We start from the raw sequence: 24695 nt of genomic DNA, 5'->3' as shown, positions 1-24695 counted from the left end.
TGACTAGATTGTACTGTGGGTAAATTCTTACAGTAGCAATCATATTTCTTAAAAGACATGCTAATTGTCCATCTCTTCTCATACCCCTTAAACCACATGGAGTTTTGAGAATGAAACTAAATTTTGAAGTTTGTTCCCTAAAACTTTTCTTGAAGGTATCTTTTGACTATTTAAATGTTTTATGTTGTTTTTTATTTTTAAAGTGATCATTTATATCAGATTTAACAAAAATTTATAGCAGTTTCTACATCAAATCACTATCACGATATTTGTAAACAGTATGAATGATTAAAACTTTCTTTTACTTTTGCAGCTCTTAACACTGTGATATGTAACTTGAATTTTATGTAAGAACATCAGAGTGCTTAATTAATAAGGTAGTTAAATCTGACTTTGTTTCCTTTGAAAAATACATATTATTCCACTGAATGGCATCAGTTCCCTGGTAATTGTATTTTAGCAATTACCAGAAGAGGTTAAATGTGATTATATTTGTTTGCTCTTGTCCAGAAATACTTAGTGTACACTCTATTTTCTAATACTGTGCTACATAACTTTTCTCAGGATTCTCAGGTTCTTTTCATGCCCCCTGTCTATCATCTGTAGGAGATACAGAGAGGTACCTCCCAGATCCCTTTTCAAAGGGGGATTTGCTGCCCAGCTATGGGGCATATGGTCAGCAGACACCTCCAGCTGTAAGCTCCTTCAGGATCTGCATTAGCAACTGTCCCCGGGCAGCTGTGCTGGGACATTGGGTGAGGCCGGATGTGAGGGCTTGGGTTGGCCCTACTGGGGACACTGTGCAGGTCATATTTATTCCAGGGCTCCCCAGACAGTTGGCCCAAGGCCGAGCTAGGCCTGCGTCACGGTTCACGCCTCTCTGCTCATTTTGCTTCCTCCCTTATCTCTTCATAGCCCTTGGTCTCTAATGAATAAATAATAACAAAAAAATCTTGCCAACTTCTGTCTCAATTTCTGCTTCTGGAGAACTCAACCTGCTACAGGTCCCCTGCCTCAGCTTTCACAGCAGCCACATTTAAGAAGTTAAACTCTTCTAAAATTTCTAAAGCTATCCTAATAAAGAAGTCTTGTCTTTCCCAAATATTTTTGCGTCACTAAGGTCTGATTTCTTTCACAATTATTTCTTATACAATCACATGCCAACATAATTCCTCCTATTAGTATTAAAACATATTGGCCTGCAGCAACACGGTCCCTCCTAACTCAAAATATTTCCTCTGAGCTGATACTTAGGGCCAGATATTCCCATTTGGATTAATGTCTCATTTCCAAAGAACTATTTATGTACATACTTTTCCCAAGAGGAAGATTATTAATCATAATCATAACAAGTGATACGTTGCATTTGTGTAGGGATCTGAAATTTTCAAAATACGTTGATATAAATTCACTTGATTCTAATGCTACCTCAGGAATTCACCAAGTTTAGGAAATTAAGGTCAAAATAATTGATTTGCACCAAGTCAGACAATCAGTTGGTGGTGGGTTCAGGAAGAAAAGCCTATTCTTCTGACCCCCATCCCTAACCTGTCTGCTCTCTGTGGTGCCACCTACACACGCACACCCCTTTTGCAAAGTGGAATGCACACTTGCACTCCCTGAGGAAATGGGGCATAGGGTCCTAAAATCTAGGGCTTCAGGAATCGTTAACTGTGGAAATCCCCATTTGAAGCTGAAGTTGCAAGGCAGGGCTCTGCTGGTCTGCTCCCCTTTTGGTGTCCTTACACTTGACTCAATCCTCACAGTAACCCTGCACAAATGAGAGGAAGGCACTCTTCTTATCCAGAAAGACAGGACTAAGGAGGGACAGAGCCACATTTGGCCCCACACAGTCTGTCTTCAAAGGCCTTATGCTACCCACTCATCTCCAGAGTTAGAAAGGCTGCTCAGGGCAAACTAGAGATGCCCTGACCTTAACTGTGAAAAACAGAGGGAAAATGGGAGAGGAAGAAGGAAGAAACAGAGATTTACTCTCCTTTAGCTGTTGGGGATAAATCATGTGGTAAGGATTTTAGAATTTAGGGGATGATTTAAGACCACTTATGCAATAATACATGTCTGTAAATAATTCTTGGATTAATGGTCTCCGCATAATTCTGTATCCGTGAGAGTGATACAAATAGGAGAGGCCTTTGCCAGAAGAGGCATCCTGAAAGAGACGAGTTTTAAGCAAACCAAGAAAGTGATATGAAATGAGGATTAGTTACTGTTAGCCCAGGGGTCAGTGCTAGAACAATCAAGGATCGCAGCTTGCTGGGGACAGAAAGTCAATTTGTCTTGCTTGGAATAAAGTGTCTTTGTCAGAACCAGGAATCCAAGTCAGTCTGTGGACATAAGAACACAAAATACCAACTCCTTACCTACCCAGGAGGCAGCCTGCTTTTCTAACTGTAGTTTAAGAACAAAGAGAAGCATAATTCACTTTATCATTGGGAATTCCCACTAATGAACACAGAGAACAATGCAAGAACACATTGTCATATGCTCCTATTTATGTGTAACCCTAATTATTATTACCTATACTGGGACCTCCCCAAACCCCATTGGTTGTAGCATCACAATTTGGGGTTAATCTAGTAAAGAGAAAGACAAACTTGAGTTAAACAATTTAGGAGACGGGGCCGGCCCAGTGGCGCAGTGGTTAAGTGCACACATTTTGTTTCTAGGCCCAGGGTTCACCGGTTCCGATCCTGGGTGCTGACATGACACCACTTGGCAAAAGCCATGCTGTGGTAGGCATCCCATGTATAAAGTAGAGGAAGATGGGCATGGATGTTAGCTCAGGGCCAGTCTTCCTCAGCAAAAAGAGGAGGATTGGCAGATGTTAGCTCAGGGTTAATCTTCCTCAAAAAAAAAAAAAATTAGGAGACATTACTGACTTCGTCTTGCAGTCCAGCATTGTAGAATGAGTCTACAGCATCTCAAGCTGAAGGAGAGAATGTCAGGAAGGTTGAGCCCTCGCTGGGGTACAGCAACTTTCACTACACCCTACCTGCAAGCCTAAGTTTTGGGCCTTCAGTTCAGAGGTGTTTGTCTGCAGGAAGGCATCTTACCTAGCATAATAGCTCCTCCCTATGGTCTCTGGACACTTTGGGTTACAAAACGTGTCCAGTGGCCCCAGCACAGCCTCTTGTGGAACCATGGAACCCCTAGTCTTAGATGCAAACATAGGAGGACCATATGATAAGATTTACCCAGGAAGGTCCCAATATTTGCTTTTGTCCATGCATCCTCTCTGGTTTAGCCTTTGTCCTAGATTTGTCATTACTCGAGTTAGTAGTCTAATTAATAACTACATTAAAATAAACCGGAGTGGTTTTGGTAGACTTTTGTGTTCCGCCATTGTCTCAAGTAGAGTGTGCAAGGCTCATGGTGTCCATCTGCACTGGGACTGGTCTGAGGTCTGCGAGATGCACAGAGCCACCAGGCCAACAGTTGGTGGGGTCAGTGGAGATGGTGGAAGTTATATGCTCGCTCTACATGAAATGAGTACAGAAAATGAAGGCAAACGGTACAGAGAGTGCACAAAAGTAGTCAGAAGGCTTTTGCTACAAGGCCATTTATTGATTATAAATCTAGAACTATTTAGTGTGCTCATCAGTGAAATTATTTATTTTGGAATAAACTCTTCCAACAGTAATAAGCTAAAAGAAAAAGTATGTATTAAGTACCTAAGATTCTAATACGAATGCCAATGTTTTCCCATACCACCAAGAAATTTTTGGACACCGGCTGGATGTCTTACAATTGAACTCGGTTCTGGTACTATCTACCAGGAGATAGCATCAGATTCCACAGGTCAAGGGTTCAGTTCTACAAAGACTTCCCCCCGCCCCACTTCAGATGCCAATCACAAGGCCAAGTTGTCACCTGGGATTCTGACCCACCTGCTATAGAATGGAGGTGCCAATTACTCCCTCCTTGGGCTTGATTAATTTGCTAGAGTGGCTCACAGAACTCAGAGAAACATTCTACTTACTAGACTTGTTTATCATCAAAGGATATAACTCAGGAACAGTCAGATGGAAGAGATGCATAGGGCAAAGGATGGGAAGAGTAGGAAGCTTCACTCTCTGAATGTGCCACCCTCCCCGGATTTCCATGTGTTCATCGACCTGATAGCTCTTGGAACCCCATTCTTTGGGGTTTTTATTGAGGCTTCATTACATAGAATGATTGATTAAATCATTGGTCATTGATGATTGAACTAGACTTCCAGCCCCTCTCCCATCTCCCCTCCCTGGAGGTCAGGGGTGGGACTAAAAGTTCCAACTCTCCAGTCACATGATTGGCTCCCCTGGCAACTAGCTCCCATCCTAAGGTGCATCCCAAAGTAACCTCATTAACATAACAAAAGACTCCTTTGTTGCTCTCCTCACTTAGGAAATTCCAATAGATATTCTTTATTAGAAATCAAAATATTACAGTACAGAATTTCTATTTCTCAAGAAAGTTAACGATGAATATGTAAGTTGCATACATGTTGGTCAACATTTTCCACCTACCAGAGAGGGTTTTAAAACATCATTGACCAGACAAAGACCAGAGACACAAACCTGCTGAAGAAGAACCAGCATTTACTACAGAGCGGGCAGTTATTTTAAGAATGCTGTGCTCAGAGAATGTGATTTCACACGTGCAGCTCAGAAGGTACATTTACATATTACTCAGTGAAGTGTGGCTTTTCATTTAGATCAAATGACTGTTCTAAATTAATTTACTCAGTTTTGATTCCAAGTTTTCTCGTGCATGTACAAAAAGTTAAGTGATAGCTGTTAGTGTTAGCTTGCTTAGCAGAAGAACTTTATATTATAGAGTTAAAATGAGGGGCTGGCCCTGTGGCGCAGCAGTTAAGTTCGCAAGTTCTGCTTCGGTGCCCAGGGTTCCCCAGTTCGGATCCTGGGTGTGCACATGGCACTGCTTGGCACGCCATGCTGTGGTAGGCGTCCCACATAGAAAGTAAAGGAAGATGGACACGGATGTGAGCTCAGGGCCAGTCTTCCTCAGCAAAAAGAGGAGGATTGGCAGCAGATGTTAGCTCAGGGCTAATCTTCCTCCAAAAAAAGCAAGTTAAAATGAATAGTTTTCTGTCAGTGTCGTACGATAAAAATGAAAAATCTGTTAATTCCAATAATTGTTCAATTTTTCTTTTCATGTAATTCATTGATTCAAAGTAAAGCTTTTGGAAGTTTTTTCTCTTGATGGTGAAATATCTGACCGTATTGTGAATCCTATTGCAAATTCAGTTTAAAAGTTCCACATTGAATATACTCTTTGTTTTTAAAGTAGCAATGTGAACATATATTTCTGTGGAATACAGCATTATGGTTAAAAACAACGCTGTTACTAAATTTAGGAACTCGTGGAACATGCTTGGAAGTACCTGTGGTACGCATATTACTCATAATTGTGTTCAAACAAGCTGTGATATTCCACCAGTCAAAGCAGAAGCTGTAGTTGTCAAAATTTACCAACACTTTTACAGAAACAGAGTAAGTGAACCGCAAAGTCGCTGTGATAAGATCGATGTTGTCTAAAGAGCACCCCTGGTTGCAGCGTGTACTGTCTGTCTTTGCCGCCAATCATCAAATGCAATCCTAGGAAAGTTTCAGCCTTGAAAAAACTACTTTGTAAATCAACTGTAGTACCTACTGAAGGGTGGCGGAATATGCCACCCGAACCTATGTCACTTTGGCATAAAGATTATTTGGAGCTGAAGCCAACTGGAAGGAAGCAGACACAAGAAAAGCTCTCTGCCCTTCCTTATTTGTCTAAAAGCAGGATGTACATTTGTAAAGGGGTCCCCTCCCCTCTCTACCAGGAAGGACACAAGTTAACCACTGGAGTCAACTCTAGACCCTGGTCAGCCTGGAAGACACCAGAGGAATCCACGCAGCAAACTTTAGAACCAGCCGTATCTTCCATTAGTTCCCCGTACATTCACCGTCCCACAGTTTGCTGCCCTGGAAGTTCAAAGTCCTTTTCCTCTATCTTGTTACTTCTCTACAAATGTATTGTTCTTTGGTTAACATGCTATATAAGCCCAAGTTCTAACCACCCCTTTGAGTTACTCGTCTCTGAGCGCTTCCATGAGCAAGAGCAATGCACCTGTTAATACATTTCTGTTTGTTTTTCTTTTGTTAACCTATCTTTTGTCAGGACACCAGCAGGAGAACATAGGAGGATAGAGGGAAAAGATTTTATTTCCTCTCCTACACTACAAAAGCATTAACTACTTTACATGTCTTCTAAATTTGTTTGTAGTTTGTTCAAAATCAATTAGCGCTCTTTAATCAAAGTGTTCAACTAATCGGGAGTACCCACAATCTTCAGCTTTTGAAGCTTTAAGCAAATATAAATCACTGACAAAGGTTTGCAAGAAGACATTGAAACTAATCCTGTAGAAGTGAAGGAGAAACTGATTAGATTAAATGATGGGCACTCAAATGATATACAAGATTTCCATTCTGAGATCTATAATTGAACTTTTGGAACATTCTGATTTGTGGGAAGAATCTTTCAATGCAACTCCTATTTTTAATTTGATCAATTTGTATTTATATTATAAAGAAGTTAAATTGAGAAAATTTCTGATTTTGCTGCATTTAATGCATTGGGATTTTTAAAATATCTATAAATAAAAATACCTGACAAGATCTGTTTGTAAAAATGTTTATCAAAGAAAGGTTCTCCGAAGGAAGCAAAAAAACAGTACTTGGGATAATAGTCTGTTAGAAATATTTACTCATCTTAATTAAAAAACAGAATTGAGAATACGCCCTATCAAAATCTTCTCTGAATTTACTACCTGTAGAGGGAGATTTTCTCAAGTAAAAATATTACGATCTACAGAGAAATATCGATTAGAGGCATTAACAATTTCAAATGCTTTAGTCACACTACAACTTTGAAGAAGATTGCAGGCAACTGTATTTTTTAAATTTAAAAAAAGAAAGCAATGCAAAAATACAGTTTGAACAAAATGGCTCAGGAGAAAGAACCAGATGTGGAGGCCAGCGATGACAGTGCAAGATGTCAGAGTTTGGTTTCATGGTCAAGGGGCAAGGTCTGGTCCTTTCCAGGGTAATATGCAAGGAGGAGGTGCTTTAGCAGAGCAGGTAATGTCAGCATCCAGTTGGCTGGATGTGAAAAAACGGGGAATGGGCAAATTGGTGCATGCTTTGCTTAAATACATACAAGTTATTCTTTGCACTTTTTAAATGTCATCTTGGCCAAGTAGAAGAATTGTTGGGAAATGCTGGCCTAAAGAAATAAGTTTTGGTACCTGTTTCATAGCAAAGGCACATAGAATGCATTGAGAGGTGTTACCAAGTTCTGCCTTGCCTGAACGAGCCCTTTCCCACCACACCACTCAACTGCTAGAGCATATAGCTCTCATCTGCTCTCCCCTCATCCCATAAAAATGCTTTATCTCAGCTTGAAGCATCTGGAACTGTTCCTTGAGTCACAGATGAACTCAATCAACAACCGTTGCGTGAACAGATTGAGTGACTTTTAAGTTATCTCTGATGATAGAGAAGGTTAAAGATTGCTGACATCTGTGTAAAATCGCCTCGCCCCTGACACTGATAAGATAGGATGCTGGTATCTGTGTGCACACTTCTGCACACGAATATGTGGGTGTGAGACATCACAACAGCACATTAAGTAGGCCTTACTGGTGTGAAAATCGACATCTGGACCAAGAAATCCTTGAAATTCCATTCCCAGTGCGCTTCAGATACAGGATTCCAGACCATGTTTTCTTTGATGGAGAATTTGCCAAATTAACAAGAAACGGAGTCAACACATATGACCCTTACTTCCATAAATAACCTTGTTTGTACTCCAGGTTGTTGAGACTATTGCTTATTTGGTTGCAAATAGCTTCGCAAGCTGTGGGAGCCTTAAGGATAAATCTGCACACACTTATTTCTAAATGCTATGGGAAACGCTAGCTACATGTACGATGTTTATAGAGGGCAAGGTAGGTCATATCATTGCTTATCACCAAAACATGTCCCAGCAGTTTAAAATTTTGGAGGATATGAATCAATGCAAATATTATTTGCAATGGAAATAACTTCTTCTCCTCACCAAGTTTATAATCAATTGCTAATTACAAGGATAAAGTTAGAATTAAAAACAAACACACAAGTCACTTACAACATTTTTCTAAGCAAAATTAGCTATTCAAAGACTACGTGTGCACTTATTTCCAGTGAAAAGGAAGCTTAAAAATAACGCTTGACTGTCACCAAAGTCCTAGAGAGGGCCACTTGGAGGTTTTAGCAATATAGCCGCTTCTTAACATCCTCCAACAGAAAATGAGCTGCTTAAAAATCCAGACGGTTACAACATGCAAGGTTGACCTTAACAGATACAAAATTGGTCCAGGAGGATTTGCAATATTGTCCTACTAGAGCCAACGGGGGCTGCCGTGCCCCCGCGGTGACAGTTAAATGAAAAGGTGAGGCATATGAATTTCACGCACAAGCATCTGTAACACCCCCAGGAAACTCCGCTGATGCAGCCACTCGGATCTGAAACCTACAGAGTTCACTACGGGAGAAATGAAGGTCACTGACTGACATTAAAACTGACACGGCTCACATTTCAAAGAATCAGTGTTGATAAAATATTTCTTCTGTTTTTAAAAGTAACTGACCCCAAAGAATATAGCTGAGTAATCCATCGCCAATGAGTTGGACTTCAAAATTTGGCTTTCCCCTTTATTCCCAATAGCGCCTTAAAGCTCTCCATTGATTTCTGATTAATTTATTTTATTTAATTGAGTCTTGGAAAATTTCATTAAATTCAGAAGGGATTTTTAATAGGAGAGCGTGGCATATAAAAAGAAATTGTTTTGTGTTTGTTGTACTGCAAACAGATTTACTTTAATTCGTATCAGCAAACACTTATTTAAATCTCTTTGATGCAAAGTCTCCTGCGGGACATCGTTGCATCAGTCACGTCTGCACGTCAGTCAGCCTGGGTTTGCCCTTCAAGCAGCCTGCAGCTTAGCAGAGCAGACAGACAAGTATGCAGCTCAGTTTTTTCCAACTCTTACTGGTTTTTGAACTGTCTTTGTATCTCACTTTACTGCTGGTATTTTCTTTTTCACATGCAAACCTACCTTCCAACCTCACTAGACAGCCTTGCTTTTTACTGTACAGAAAAAACTTGGCCCATGCAGTGGGGTAAGGTGTGATGAGAGAAAAATGATGCAAACCACGTAGACTTTGGGGTTAGGTCGGTGCAACCAGTTCCTTGTGGTAAGCCAGACATGATTTTTAAAATATCTTAGCCTCAATTTCTTCATCTATAAGAAAGACGTTCAAATAATTCAAAATTAATTTAGGTAAAGAATTGCAAGTCGTTAAGCACTACCTTTGAATTTCAAAGGAGGCAGTGTAATTACCTTTATGGGAGTCTTTACCCACAGGGAGGATTTTCATTTCTGGAAGGGTTTATAGCAGCTCTCCCTCAAGATTGGATCAGATTGAGGTGTGCCATATTTTTTCAGGAAAGAATCATTCACAGCATAAATAGAGAGAACTTACTCCCATGGGGTCTGGGGCACAGCATGAAGTAGCCCACTTCAAGCTAAAAGCCATATCTTTGAAGTTTCCTCTTTCATCTTAAAAAGTTGTAAGATATTCTGTTCTACTCTATAACATACTCCTGTTTATTGTCAAATAAATTTGGTATTCTGATTTACCCTTCTCTATAATGCTATGTAAAATGGACACTTGAAGACACTCCCACGCTTATACAAAAGTATCTTTTGTTCCTGGCATGTTATATTACCTAGCAGTCTGCATACTATTTAGGTCTAACAGGAAAAATATATAGATCTGTATACACATAGAAGGTCTCTAATGCTGTAACACACAAAAAAACTTCCAACATTTTTTCCATTGCAGAAATAAAGTCACCTACTAAAAAAGGCCATGTTAAGGATTTCACTTAAATTTATGTGAGTATGTGTGGCGTCTCTGATGAGGCTCTTCAGAGCCTGATGTTTGGATAAAACCACCAGTCCCCATCTGATGCCAAAATGTCAGGAAAGGATTAAGTTGGTAGAAGATAGCCATTAAGCAATGCCTCAGAAATTAGACAGAAAAAGAACTTATATATTAATTCTACACCATAAAAGAAATGCCGAATATAACCAAAATTAACAAGCGAATTGACAAGAGAAGCCTAAGACATAGCAGATGCATTCAAAGGGAAAGTAACTAAGATCCCCATTTCTTATCCCTCTTTGTTAAATGAAGGAATGAATGCATACCAAAATACTGTCAAATGATAGCTACACTCCCTCAGGAACACCAACAGCAAGTACAAATGGACTTCGAGATAAATCTTTGCTAATCTCCAAACCCAAGTAAATCTCTCAAGCCCGCAATCCAAGGCAGCATTGTTTCAAGAGGCTGAACCAATCTTATTTTAAGACATTTTTGAAAGCAAGAAAATTATAAAAACTAGTTATAGCAAACAAAAATAACACCCAAAACAAGTCTTTACTGGAAGAGTCGAGGAAAATTGCAAGGTAGTACTAATTCTTAGATTTAACGTCCTACTGGGAACTGAGTTTTAAAACATGTTTCTGGAAGATTAAATTTTGACTGTGCAAACTTAGTTTGTCTTCAGCTTTGTAACCTGAGGAATGGCGAACAAAGGTGAAAAGAAGTACAGGGATGGACTAGGCAGCTTTAGAATGAGCAAAGAGGGGGAAGAATGGGAATGATTCTTTTCTCTTTGCCAAATGATATCATGGTAATGATTTTTCTCTTTTGTATGTTTTCAAATTTTACACTTTGAAATTTCAAGAAGAAGAATATTGTAAAGTAAGATGCAAGGAGCACAAAGACTGTTTTCCCCAGGAGGTAACTGAAATGAGAGTGAGCTCTGAGACACACATATGTAAGTCTCACATTGGCTTTGCCCATGTCATTTTTATGTGGTCGAATATTGTTATTCCTGAGTCTGGGAATTTTTTGAACCTTTTTGATGTAATTTCTATTGGAAATACTTAAGAATACAGCCATTCTACCTTCAAGTGCTGTTACTTTCTGCTGTTGGCTCAAGTTTTCGCTTTTAGTTCAATTCAATACTTTTTAATCATTAACCTAAGACTATCAACTGATGACCTTGAGTGGATGAAGATCAACTCACTGATGTAGGAAGTAGAAGGGACTGTAAGTCTGGACGGCAGATGCGAACCTGCTGGTTCACACAAACCCTCAGGATGTTCTGGCTCTCAGATGGTTCACTTTTTTCTTTAAGAGAGGAAAATATTTTCTATACCCTGTAAACTCAAAGGACGCGAATCATGTAACTGACTTAAATTTTAAGCCTAACACCTGGAAATGAATAGCACATCTATCTTATATATTTTTCTACATATTACAACCACATACGTGTGTTCTGGAAGGCAGTATCATTGGAAACCTCATCTTTACTTCTGCAGCTGTTGGCAAAAGGGACCACAAACAAATGTCTTCTCAAATGATATGATCGATTTATAAGCTGTGAACAAGCACTGTTCCTATCTTTTGCAGTCCTTTAGAACCAGTCAGAGCCTTACAGATTACCTACTTCAATTCTTCGACTTGATAAGGAATCTCAAGGCCTAAGAGATTATGCTATTTTCCTAAGGTCAAAAAGTTAGCTTAGTGGTATTGAATATCCTTGAATATAATTTATTATACACTTGTTAAGAATTTTTATTAAGAAGGTAGACGAAAGAGATTTTTCTCTCTTTTTATGCAAAGTATATGTTTATAGAGCACAAAAACAAATAAAATTCTTTCTTTGCTGCCAATTATCTACAATCTTTTTCAGAGGATAGAAGCATAGTGAATACTTCCAAACTCATTCTATGGGGCCAACATTATCTTCTTTTTTTTTTTAAAGATTGGCACCTGAGCTAACAACTGTTTCCAATCTTCTTTTTTTTCCTGCTATTTTTTTCTCCCCCAATCCACACAGTACATAGTTGTATATTTTAGTTGTGGGTCCTTCTAGTTGTGGCATATGGGACACTGCCTCAGCGTAGACTGATGAGTGGTGCCACGTCCGTGCCCAGGATCTGGACCAGTGAAATCCCAGGCCTCCGGAACAGAGCGTGCAAACTTAACCACTCGGCCATGGGGCTGGCCCCCAGGGTTATCTTAATACCAAAATCAGACCACGACAATATAAGAAAAGAAAAATACAGTCCAATATCTCTCATGAACATAGATGCAAAAATCCTCAACAAAATGTTATCAAATCAAATCTTAAAAAGTATAAAAAGAATTATACACAATAGTCAAGTGGGATTTATCCCAGGTATGAAAGGCAAATTCAACATTCCAAAATGAAGTAATGTAATCCATCATATCAATAGACTCAACCAGAAAAATCACATAATATATCAATAGATGCATAAAAAATATTTGACAAAATCCAACACCCATTTATCATAAAAACTGTCAGTAAAGTAGGATTAAGGGTAACTTCCTCAACTTGATAAACAACGAAAACCTATAGCTAACGTCATACTTAATGGTGAGAAACTGGAAGATTTCACACTAAGATCAGGTACAAGGCAAGGATGTCCTCTCGCACCATTCCTTTTCAACATCATACTGGAAGTCCTTACTATACAGATTGGGAAAGAAGACATAAAATTGTCTTTGTTCACAGATGACATGATCATCTATGCAGAAAATTAAAAAGAACCAACCGAAAAATTCCTGGAAAAAATAAGCAATTATAGCAAGGTTGCAGGGTACAAGGTTAACATGCAAAAGTCAATTGCTTTCCCATATACCAACAATGAACAAGCGGAATTTGAAATTAAAAACCCAATACTATTGACATCTATATCAACATCATCCCCAAAACTGACATACTGAATTATAAATCTATCAAAACATGTATGAAGCCTATATGAGAAAAACAACAAGACTCTGATGAATGAAATCAAAGAAGAATTAAATAAATGGAAGTATTCCATGTTTGTGGATAGGAAAACTCAATATTGTTAGGATGTTAGCTCTTCCCAATTTGATCTATATATGCAATGAAATTACAATCAAAATCCCAGCAAGTTATTTTTATGGATACTGACAAACTGATTCTAACATTTAGATGGAGAGGCAAAAGATCCAGAATAGCCAATGCAATATTAAAGGAAAAAAATGAAGTTGGAGGACTGACACTACCCGACTTCAAGACTTACTACAAAGCTACGGTAATCAAGACAAGGTAGTGCTGGCCAAAGAATAAACAAACAGATGAATGGAACAGAACAGAAAGTCCAGAAATAGACCCCATAAACATAGTCAACTGATCTTACAAAGGAGCAAAGGCAATATAAAAGAGCAAAGATAGTCTTTTCAACAAAAAGTACTGGAACAACTGGACATCCACATGCAAAAAGACGAATCTAGACAGAGACCTCACATCCCTCACAAAAATTAATTCAAAATGGATCATAGACCTACACGTAAAACATAAAACTCCTGGAAGATAAGATAGGAGAAAACCTAGATGGCCCTGGGTATGGCATAACTTTTTAGATACAATATCAAAGGCCCAGTCCACGAAAGAAATAATCAATAAGTTGGACTTCATTAAAATTGAAAATGTTTGCTCTGCAAAAGACAATGTCAAGATTATGAGAAGACAAGCCACAGACTGGGAGAAAATACTTGCAAATAAACAAATCTGATAAAAACTTATCCAAAACATGCAAAGAACTCTTAAAGCTTAACAATAAGAAGCAAAGAATCCAATTAAAAAATGGGCCGAAGACCTTAATAGACACCTCATCAAAGAAAATATACAAACAGCAAATGAGCATATGAAAAGATGCTCTACATCATATGTCATCAGGGAAATGAAAATTAAAACAACAAAGAGATAACATTACACACCTTTTAGAATAGCCAAAATCTAGAACACTGACAATACCAAATGCTAGCACAGGTGTGGAGCAACAGGAACTCTCATTCATTGCTGGTGGGAATGCAAAATGGTACAGCCATTTTGGAAGCCAGTTCAGTGGTTTCTCACAAAACTAAACACTCTTACAATATAACCCAGCAATCATGCTCCTTGGTATTTACCCAAAGGAGTTGAAAACTTATGTCTATACAAAAACCTGCACATTGATGTTTACAGCAACTTTATTTATAGTTGCCAAAACTTGGAATAAACCAGGATATCCTTCAGCAGGTGAATGGATAAATAAACCATGGTACATCCAGATAATGAAATATTATTCAGTTCTAAAAATATGAGCTAACAAACCATGAAATGACATGGAGGAAACTTAAACGCATATTACTAAGTGAAAGAAGCCAATCTGAACAGGCTACATACTGTATGATTCCAAACATATGACATACTGGAAAGGGCAAACGTATGGAGACAATAAAAAGATCATTGGTTGTCAGGGGTAGAGGGTAGAGCACAAAGAATCTTTGAGGCAACAAAAATATTCTGTACGATGTTATAATGATGGATACACGTCATTATACATTTGTCCAAACTTAGAGAATGTACACCACCAATGTACTGCTCTAAAAAATATTGTCTTCAAAATTCATACCTTGCATTAGTATCCTAAGGAATGCACAGAAAAAATATTTAAAGATAGATTAACGCTATCCTCTAGTTTTAATCTACTATGGGGTTAACTATGTCTAATTTGACTAATGATGTATGATTGGTGCACATACAAAAATAAAATAAACATAAAATACAAACAGATACCCCCAATTTTTATTTTCAAATATGTAATTTATAATGACTTTTGATTCACCTTCAGGAATACACAATATTTCAAAATCAAAATCAAAGAAATATATCTAAAGTTGAACTCACAAGTCAGTAAAGCTTATATTAATAAAAGACACACTCACATCAAGTATTGTGAATAAGAAAGTAATTGCAGAGGCCGGATCTGTTTTCTACATTCTTCCTAAAGCTTTCATACTGAGAAAGTATTTCATTCTTCTCTCACAATAGAAAATGCAAATGAGCAAGAAATGTTCAAACTTGCTAATAACAATTTTAAAAACCAAATATTAATTACAAAATAATTTCCTTTAGCAAATTGGCAAAGACTAAAACTATGAATGTAATGTTGGAAAAGATGAAGGAAGAAGCCCTCTCAAACATGAGCATCACAATCTAAAATGGGGCAGCATTTCTGGAAATAAATTTAGCAACTACGCATCAAGAACCTTCAACATGTCCATTACCACTGACCTTCTATTTCACTTTCTATGACTGTGTTCTTAGATTCAAAGCATGTAATCAATGACTTCTGTAAAAGGATATGGATTTTAGTCTTAATTTAATGTGCATATGTTTTAATTAGAAGTAATCCAAATCACCAGCAATAGAGAAATGATTAAATGAGGTAGAGTATTCCCATATGATGGAATCTAAGGTATCTATTAAAAATAAAACTTGTTTCATGGAATATTTTATGGCAGAGGATATTTATCATGATGCCATGTTAAATGGAAAAAGCCAGATACAAAACTAAATATACAGCATGATTACGTATAGCACACACACACGTGTACACCATATATACATGGAAATATTCAGTCATACTCAAGATACTGGAAAGAATTAAACTCAAATCTTACCAACTGTGAGGGTAAAATTTCTAACACTTTTAATATTTTATTGTGAGTAAATTATTTTTACAATAAAAAATAAAGCACTAGTAGGAAAAAAAGACCAACAGCAATCAGCCAAGTACAATGTAGCTTTTATGACATCCCTATGCATGACTCCATCAACATAAAAGAGAGTCCCTTTCTCTATCCTACACATGGGGCATTCCTCTGCTGCCTTATATGAGAAAAGACCTTATTCAGTCAAGTGATTGGTTATATACGCACTTAAATTTAACTGAATACAGTAGTTTCTATTTATAAAATCACCCAGAAGTAATAATAGGAAAAATTTTATTGCAATCAACAATATTATTTTTCCAGCAATTATCTCCCTACATATCTGGTAGGTGGCTCATTTCCTTCAAAAGATGTTGAGACTTATAAAGGTGACAGCTTAGCAGCAGGAAATGTGGAGGGCGATGCTCATAGTAAGACAGCATGATCAACACCACATATTTTAATGCCATCTTTCTCAACTTTAATGGAGGGTTTTAAAACACTGGCTGGTGGGCTGCATTCTGACTTACAGAAAAATGTTTTGAATTTCTCTTTAGAAAAATTGAAAAGTGACTTTAACGACCTATTGCTTTCAGAGAGCTGAGCCCTCCTTTTCAGCAGTTTCCAATTCCTTTCCTGAATTACCAGAAGAATCGGCTGTCCTTCTTGCATGTTGAAGACATTAGCCATATACAATCATTCACCTTGCCAAGGGCGGTTGAAATGCTGCGTTTTAGGCAATATTGTGGTGTTGCCTGCCACAGTAGGAACTATGTATGCAGCAACAGGAAAACATCTCATTTTTAGTCCTTCTTGGAGACAAGTTTGTTCAACAGATGTTGTTAAGGTTTTCAGTCTTATATTAGTCAACATTTTTATTTGAATTTACTAAACCTTTTAATCTGAATTTATTTGAATGCTTTATTCAACATTTTTATTTGAATTTGTTAGGAGTATTCATACCTGCTAATCACGAAATCCTAAGAGTGTAAAGCAACTTTAAAACGCCTTCTAGCACAGTCTGAAGGACCAAAGAGATACAACAAATAAATGACCAGGGTATTTAGCTGTCTTTGCTTAAAAGTCTGGAACAAAAAAGATTCTTTGACTTTATTCATTAATTCATTCTGGCATTTCACTAAATGTTCTTCCTGTTATCAGGGCTAAGACCTCTCTGTTGCAACGGGTGCTTCTAGCCAACCTCAGAGAATATACAATAAAGTGAATTTCTTTTACTCTGTTCATTTGAATAGTGTGGAGTAAGGACTTCTACTCTCAACCATCTTCTGTGCAGATGAAAAAGCACAGTGCCCTTGGTTCCCAAACTATATATCAGATCTAGATATTTCCCCTTTTTCCAACAGAGCATCTCCACATTTTCTTTCTTTCATTATATTCACTGAGAATTGAAATAACCAGGTCCAAACTAGTTACCTGCTTTTATTTTGGGGGGTATCAATATAAGCAAATTGCCAACATAAGTACAGACAGATATGCAGAAGAATTGAAGTGTATAGAAAAGACATTTTTAAAATAAAATGTTATGGGCTATATAGTCCAAGAAAAAATGGTGTTCATAAATTGTTATTGCATTCTGAACATTAGCATCATGTGTTAATTTATTTTAGAACTCTCTGATATCATTACATGTGTTTATATTTTAATATCAACTAAGATGACACTATTTTTAGATATAAGTCATCTCACTTATATCCGAAGACCCTATTTGACTACTGACTAAACTGAGGATTTGGCATTTTAAATAGTTCCATCACATTAAATTATACCCACATTGGGCAGACAGCATCAAGGTGAAGCTGGCATTCTTCAGAGAAATCACTGAGGAAGGTTCACAGGAGAGGGTGCTGTTGGAAAGCAAGATGTTGAGAGTAACAGTGTTCTCAGATGCTTACCTGATGTCTGTACATGTTATGCAGGTGATGTCTCGACTATTGGTCGTGATCAGGTTCAAAGCTACTGAAGTTTCCTTGTCAGCGGTCGGGTGTGCTCCACATTTAAAGAAAAATTCCTGAAAGAAGGAGAAATACAATCACACACGGAATCTGGCTATTTCCCCCTCTCTAGACATTTCCACAGGAAACAATCTCTTCAGGCAAGAGAAGAAATCTATCACTAGGTAGATGTTAGAAATAAGTCAGCTTCAAATCTTTTTAGGGAAACTAATGCCCTTGTGCCAAACTAGTCAACAATTCCCTTCTTAGAAGGGTCCTCGTGTCTGTGTTTCTGTGCTAGTCTTTCCTTCTTTTGCTCTTGCAGCCACGGACCGGGGGGAAACACTCTGTGCCCCTGGTTTAGCAATGCCCCTTGGTGATAAGTGAGTCTAGTAGAATAACACAGTGTAGATACAGAAGGAAGCTTGAAATAGTATCTCGCAAATGAGGAAAGGGAGATGCTGAACCATGAAATGATTTGCCCAAAGTCAAACAATAAGAGATGAAGCCAGGACGTTACCCAGACGTCCTAACAAGAAACCCAGTGCTTTCCCTACAGCGTCCCTACACGGTTGGCCAGTTAGCAACAAGAATGTGGAGCAGAGTAAGGAATCAAGGGATCCCAACTATAAATAAGCATGCAAGTACATGCAGACTCACAGAGTAGCAGAAGGTGATTCTCCCCAGCCTAATTTAGAGCCTTGTGCCTCTTTTTGCCTCTTTTCAGCATCCCAGAATTTCTTGGGAGATACAGCCCCCACTTCCCACACCAGGCACCTGGGAATGTTCCAAACCCATACCTCTCTCCTTCTTAGATCCTTTCCCCAGACTCGTCCTGCACACACTCCTTTATTTTAGCTTTTCACCTAAGTCACATTCTTTTGATTGACAGCAGTTTCCCTTCTCAGTCAAAATCTTCTTTCTATTCTTTGTTTCTTCCTTCTGTTACTTCTATATTGTCCACACCCCCCTCTCTACCCTTCACACACCAAGGTGTTTGGTCAGAAATTGCTCGGCTTCATCCCAAATAGTCTGTACACCTTCCATGATAATAATACCCACGAAGCCAAATGTTCTGCGACTGCAAAACCTTGATACAAATGTATCACTGGATGCCAGAATGCTTGCACACTGCGCTTACTCCTCCATTGGTGAGTAACTACTTGGATGTGGAAAGTATCTTCCCGTTAAGGACTAGACCTGGCGTCAACAGATTTTTAATAAAGCACCAGATGTTCAATGTTTTCGGCTTTGCAGGCCATGCGGTCTTTGTCACACTTCTCAAATTGGCATTGTAGCCTAAAAGCAGCCATGGACAATATGCAAATGAATGCATGTGGCTGTGTCCTAATAAAACTTTATTTATAAAAACATGTGGCAAATTGAATTTTGCCCACAGGCCATAGATTGTCCACCCCTACACTAGTCTCTGAGATATTTGTGGAATCTCTTATTCATATTTGTATCCTAACAGTGCCTGGCAGAGGTTATACATTGGATATATTTTCTTAAATGAAAAATCAATAGATTTATTTAATAAATGCTACTGGTGTCCCTTTAAACATTTGACAGCACCACCCTTAATTTGTTCTTTCCCTTCTTGTAGCCAAACTAATCTCATTCTCGTCCGACCTGACATACAGTGAGCAACACCTGTGGGTCTCCAGCTTTGGCGTGCATCAGAATCACCCAAGGGGACATTGCTTGTTAAACTAGACATTGCTGGATCCCACACCAGATTTTTCTACTTCAGTAGTTCTGATGAGGGGCCAAGGATTTGCATCTCTAACACGCCGCCAGGTGATACTGTTACTACGGCTCTGGGGATCAGACTTTTGAGAACCATTGAGTTACACCAACATTACAGTAAAAGGAGTAAACTCTTCTTATGCTTCAGAAGACAAGAACTGTAGCAGACCTCACTTATTGCATCTGAAAATAATGCCATATCTCAAGTAAAATGTATTACTCTCCAACAACTTGGAGTGTGCCATTGTACTGAGAAGCATCTCAAAGCCAGGTGTCTGGAATCCAGGCTGGTCTTAACTGAAAGTGTCTTACTAATCCCAGACAGTATAGCTGCTAGTTAGCTAGAACCTATCCTAGCTGGGGCAAATGGCATAGTAGCTGCCCACCTGCCTGTAGTTGTCAGCCCCACAGATGAGGGTGTGCCAATAGTCTTGCTACAATTGATGGGGTGTGCAGTGCATCTGAAGGGAACCCATTCAGGTGGATCTATGGAGTCCTACCCGTGAGCCCAGGTCTTTTTCTGGAGCAGCATGGAAATCATACTGATTGTTCCCTTTTCTTTTTTAACAGGGAATATTGTCCTGTTCACTCAATCTTTTGAAACTTTACAAATCGTTCAAAAAGGCCAGTTCAAGGGTATTGAAAAAAAGAAAAGATCTAAAGCAATTCCTGGCCACCAAAAGAAAAAGTTTGGAGGAGACGACTGACCCTTATGAAATACATTGAGCTAGCTGTGACTGCTTTTTGCAGACGTGAAAAAATCCTTACTCATAACACAATGTAGTTCCTCCAAAATAGCTGAGTTGGCTGGACTATTGAGAAGGTATTTCACATACAGATAAATAGATAGATAGTATTTATATTTTTTCTTAGCTTGCAGAAATCTACCGATAGATGTTCAGCTAACAGATCACAAACTGCTCCAACATCAGATAAAATTCAGCCAGATAGAAGCAAAAATTCTATTTATTGGATACGTTGTGTGTTTACAGATAAGAAGCTACAGATATTTGGAAAATTCCACTAATTCGTATGGTGTGATCAAATTAAAATACAAATTACCAACTCTGGTTTTAAAGTATGTATGTCTTATCAGTGAATTTCAGAGTTTTCTCCACAAATTTCTATGAAAAGAGGTTCTTCTGTAGTACTAGAGTAATTGGCAAGAATGGTGGAGGGTCTGAGATTTCCCCCAGCTTTCAAGCTAACAGGTTAGTCTGCCACAGTCTTGTGGATGCTGGCAGAAGACAGGAGACTCCTGGGTCAGAGACAAAGGGCTGCATGACTCAGAGCCCAGGCAGAAAGAAGTACGGACGCCATGTTTATGTCAGTTCTCCTGCGCCCCAGCTCCCACCGGGATGAAGTGGATAATTTAAGCTAGATGCAACAAACGCAGTGGTTCTGCATCACAGCTGAGGACCATGAGGTTAGGGAACGCAGATCTCTTACAAGGAGCGGTAAGAAAACCTTCCTTTGGTCCTGAAGGGAGACACTGCCTTTATCATACCGGATAATAAGCAGATCTTCTCTACAACTTCCTTGCAAAGATCGTCCAGAACAAAAGGGTAGTTAGCACTTCCCTCCCAGGATGTGCAGAAACATGAGAGAACCCTGGAGCACTGTCTCTCAATAGTAATAACACCTTTTCTTACAGATTAATCACAAGAGCGATCTGGTCATTTCCTGTCCTATACACCCAGTGGGCTGGCATCTTCAAAATCTTTCTGATATTTTCAGTCTGCATTCAAAACACAGAAACAATAAAGCAACTCAAAACAGAAGTAAGGAGAACATTTTGAAAAAATTGTACCTTGGGTATCTCAGCATGCTCAAAAAGGGTTGTCATCTCACAGAGAGCTGCGTGATTCTTTTGGAGTAATTGTCTGTGACTTCTTCCTTTCTGTGTTTTGTTTCCCTTGATTGTTCAGGTTAAAAAAATTAAGGATGCCAAAGCTAGAAAACTCTTCTAGCTAGAGTCCATGTGATGTGGTCAGAAACCTGAGAGTACCATGAGATCTGGTCATCAGGGGCATGACACCATCTGATCACCACGAGGGGCCCAGAGGACACTTCAAGCTGGGCTGAGTGACAGCAGTTATGTCCCAGAGCCAGGCTGCTCGAGGAGGCATTACTCTAGTTCCAGTGCATCTGGGGTTTGACTAGCAAAGTTACTTCTGTGTCACTGGGGAAACAGTCCCCTGTGGGTGCAGCAGGGAAACATTCTCGTTCATTCAGGAGGACATCTGTCAATCCTTGTTCCTGAGGGAGGACAGGATCCTTAAGTGTCATTAATAAAGAGTGTCAAGGGGCCCATCCCACCTTTTACAAATGCCAGCTCACAGATAAATCAGCTACAAAAAACCCAAACAAAACAAAAAAACAAGTCCTGTTAAATTAAATGAATTCCTCCACCTAGCCAGGGGCTGTAGCCCCCACTGGCTGGCTCAGTTCATTTAGATCCATCTACTCAATGCTGGGAAGCCATAATTAGCTACGAAGCTAAAATCTAGGGCAGTAATTGGCCTTTTTTTTTAATGATAGTGTAAACTATTTTTAAAAACTGAAAAAAAAAATCCCAGAATAAAACTTTTAAAAATGTGCTTGGCTTTACAATGTGGCCGTGTTAAATGTTATAGAAGTGTTTTCTACCTTATTAGTACTAAATAGAAAATTCAAAATCCAGCAGAGTTGTATTCTTTAAGTTCTTGGAAATGTACTCACATTTTCACCATTTCTGTGAATGAGGCTATGATTTTTTCCTTCTGCTCTCACTGAGTTGTTACATTTTATCATAACTCACCCATCCTTTCATTTCAGATCATAGAGATCTGACCCTCTAACTGAATTAGAACCCATAAAAATCAAAGATGTACCAAGAGAAAGACCTGTGAGCGTCTCAATCCAACTGCTGGTGGCATTCCTGGACTCCACCCTGTTCCTCCTCGCTCCACTATGCCACTTGTCTCATGACACTCATTACCAGTGTCTCTCACAAAGGGGACAATGATAACAAATACAGGAATGAATAAACAAACAAGCAAAATCTGAAAATTTGATTAATACCAAGAACTCAACTGTATAAAAACTTATAGGATCAGACACTTATGAGTCAACTCCAGGCACAAATTGATGTGTTCCAAATTACTACAAGAATAACTTGCAACTACCATCTGGAAAGTCCCGCTTATCCCAACCACAATCTAGTTTCAAATCTGAAAAAATAGCAATGAGACCTGACTTCTCCTTCGCCCATGAACCCTCTAACAGCTTTTACTGAACTTCCTAAAGTTAACTATTTTTACAGGTATTGCTTAACAATTATACATTTTCCAAATAAAAAATGGTTTCCATCTTTATGAAGAGTTAAACTCCGTGTTAGTCTCCAAATCCTTCTGAGTTAGTATCACTCAAAGGAAACATACATTTCTCTTGATTCAGTAAAAGGGGCACACAAGTTTCACTAGAAGCCTGCAGTGGGTCTTTGGTTTGTACTAAACAAGTAAGTGACTGTTCATTTTCATGGGTCAGCGTCAAGTTAGGGAAACGGGCCCTACTGGGTAGTTTAGCTGAGCAAATTTAATACTGGGTTTCTAGCTGCAAAGGTGGTGGAAGCCCAGAAGAGCTAAACAGGGACAGAAAGCCATCTGAGGTCAGTAATGTCAGGGGCTCCAACCACCTGGAGCTGGAAGACGGTGGGAGGAGGTGGCATTACCACCGCTCAGCAGCTGGGCTGTCTAGTGGGAGCTGGGAGGATGAATGAGACGCAGCCACTGCCAGAGCTGCCTCCCAAAGAGATAGGGGGAAATATCCTGGCTTTTGCTTTCTCTCTGCCCTCCCATCTCCCACTAGTGCTCTCCTGGGCAAAGCCAGCCTGAAGCAAGGAAAGGGAGCTCTTGAGTTGTTTTTGGCCTTGGCCAGCCCAACATGCCAAGCAGAGAGGGGAATGGCACGTGGATCTGAAAGCAACCAGGTGACTGTGCACCATCAGGAGGCAAAGCCAGTCTGTAAAGCCAAAATTCTTCAACTTTCACCCTTTGTTAGTGGTGACATTCTACTTAGCCTCCATAAAAGAAAAAAAGATACTTTCAGATATGGTTCTATAAAATGTACTAAATAAAGATACATAAATATTTACACTGTCTATGTACTGAGCTTAAGTTCAAATAAGCCTGTCAAAAGATTGTCCACCCAAATTTGCAAATAAGATGAGCTGAGGACACAGGGCCATTGTCTTTCTTGATGAGATAAAGTAGTAATAAGCATCTTACATCTATATCAAAGAGGTCCTCACAGTTACCAAGTTATGACAGACAGCCTGTCACTTAGAATCAACCTAAATGTGTCTCACAGACCTAAAAATTCTGTCAGTAGCGAAGAACAAACAGCCACCCCCAGCTCCTCTCTCCTCAGACATGGCAAGCCTAACAGTTCCTCCTTGGGTTAGATGCAGATTCTTTTGTAAGAAGCAACTGTTAGCTTGAAGTCTTATTATCCATTCAGAAGTTTCACTATTAATATTAATACTAGGGTTTCATTTTTCTGTAAGCTAAAAACATGACAAATAAAGCCTAATTACCACACTCTCTGCCTGGTACAGAAGTCAAGCCCATAAAAGAGACGTGTCAAAGCCTGTTCATCTTGGGATGCTATTAGTGGTCCTCAGCCTCCATGCTGAAGTGTTAGACTCACTTTGTGTTGTATAAATCTAGCAAGTAATTACATCAGTTTGGATATAAGATGACTACGCAACTTGTTAGATTGTCTAATACTTGTAGACTCTGCTGATTTAACAATGCCAGTTGTAAAGTTAGGATACAACTAGATAAACAAATAAGACCTAAAAAGTTAATGAGTCTGTTATCACGTTTAATAACAAGTTTACTTTCTCTTAATGAAGTGTTAACAAAGTCTCCAGATGATATGCAAAGTTTATCAGGAAAAAGAAAATCAATATACTCCCACAGAAAGCAAAAACTATGTCAGAACTTTGCTGAGCAGGTCAGTTTCTGACCACTGTCAAGCCTTAAGGAAGACTGCCCACCTTCACCAAACAAATACAGGATTTTAAAAATTTTATCTTATTATCAAAGTTAAAAGTACAAACCAGGTCCGTTCCCTAGGCCAACAGATAATAGGTAATAAAAATAAAATTCCAAAATCCAAAAGGTTCTGAAAACACAAAGTTTTATTTTTTTCTCTAAATTTTGGTATTAAATTTCATTTATGGAAAAATCTGACATGAACTGTCATGACATTATTCCTAGTCTATATTTATCCAACTTAT

General features: G+C 38.7%; 1 protein-coding gene across 8 annotated transcripts in view; it reads right to left on the bottom strand.

Annotated features, from left to right (window-relative positions):
* PRKN (parkin RBR E3 ubiquitin protein ligase) overlaps window positions 1-24695 on the bottom strand; it is a 1214117-nt gene that overhangs the window by 548452 nt on the left and 640970 nt on the right. For all 8 annotated transcript variants that reach the window (XM_070603183.1, XM_070603184.1, XM_070603185.1 and 5 more), the window contains one exon: window positions 17624-17739. In XM_070603183.1, coding sequence (XP_070459284.1) covers window positions 17624-17739 — 116 coding nt within the window. The remainder of the gene's footprint in view (window positions 1-17623; window positions 17740-24695) is intronic.

The sequence above is a fragment of the Equus przewalskii genome, chromosome 32, assembly GCF_037783145.1.
Source record: "Equus przewalskii isolate Varuska chromosome 32, EquPr2, whole genome shotgun sequence".
Classification (NCBI taxonomy): domain Eukaryota; kingdom Metazoa; phylum Chordata; class Mammalia; order Perissodactyla; family Equidae; genus Equus; species Equus przewalskii.
Note: the sequence above shows the minus strand (reverse complement) of the source record. Positions and strands in the feature narration are given on the sequence as shown.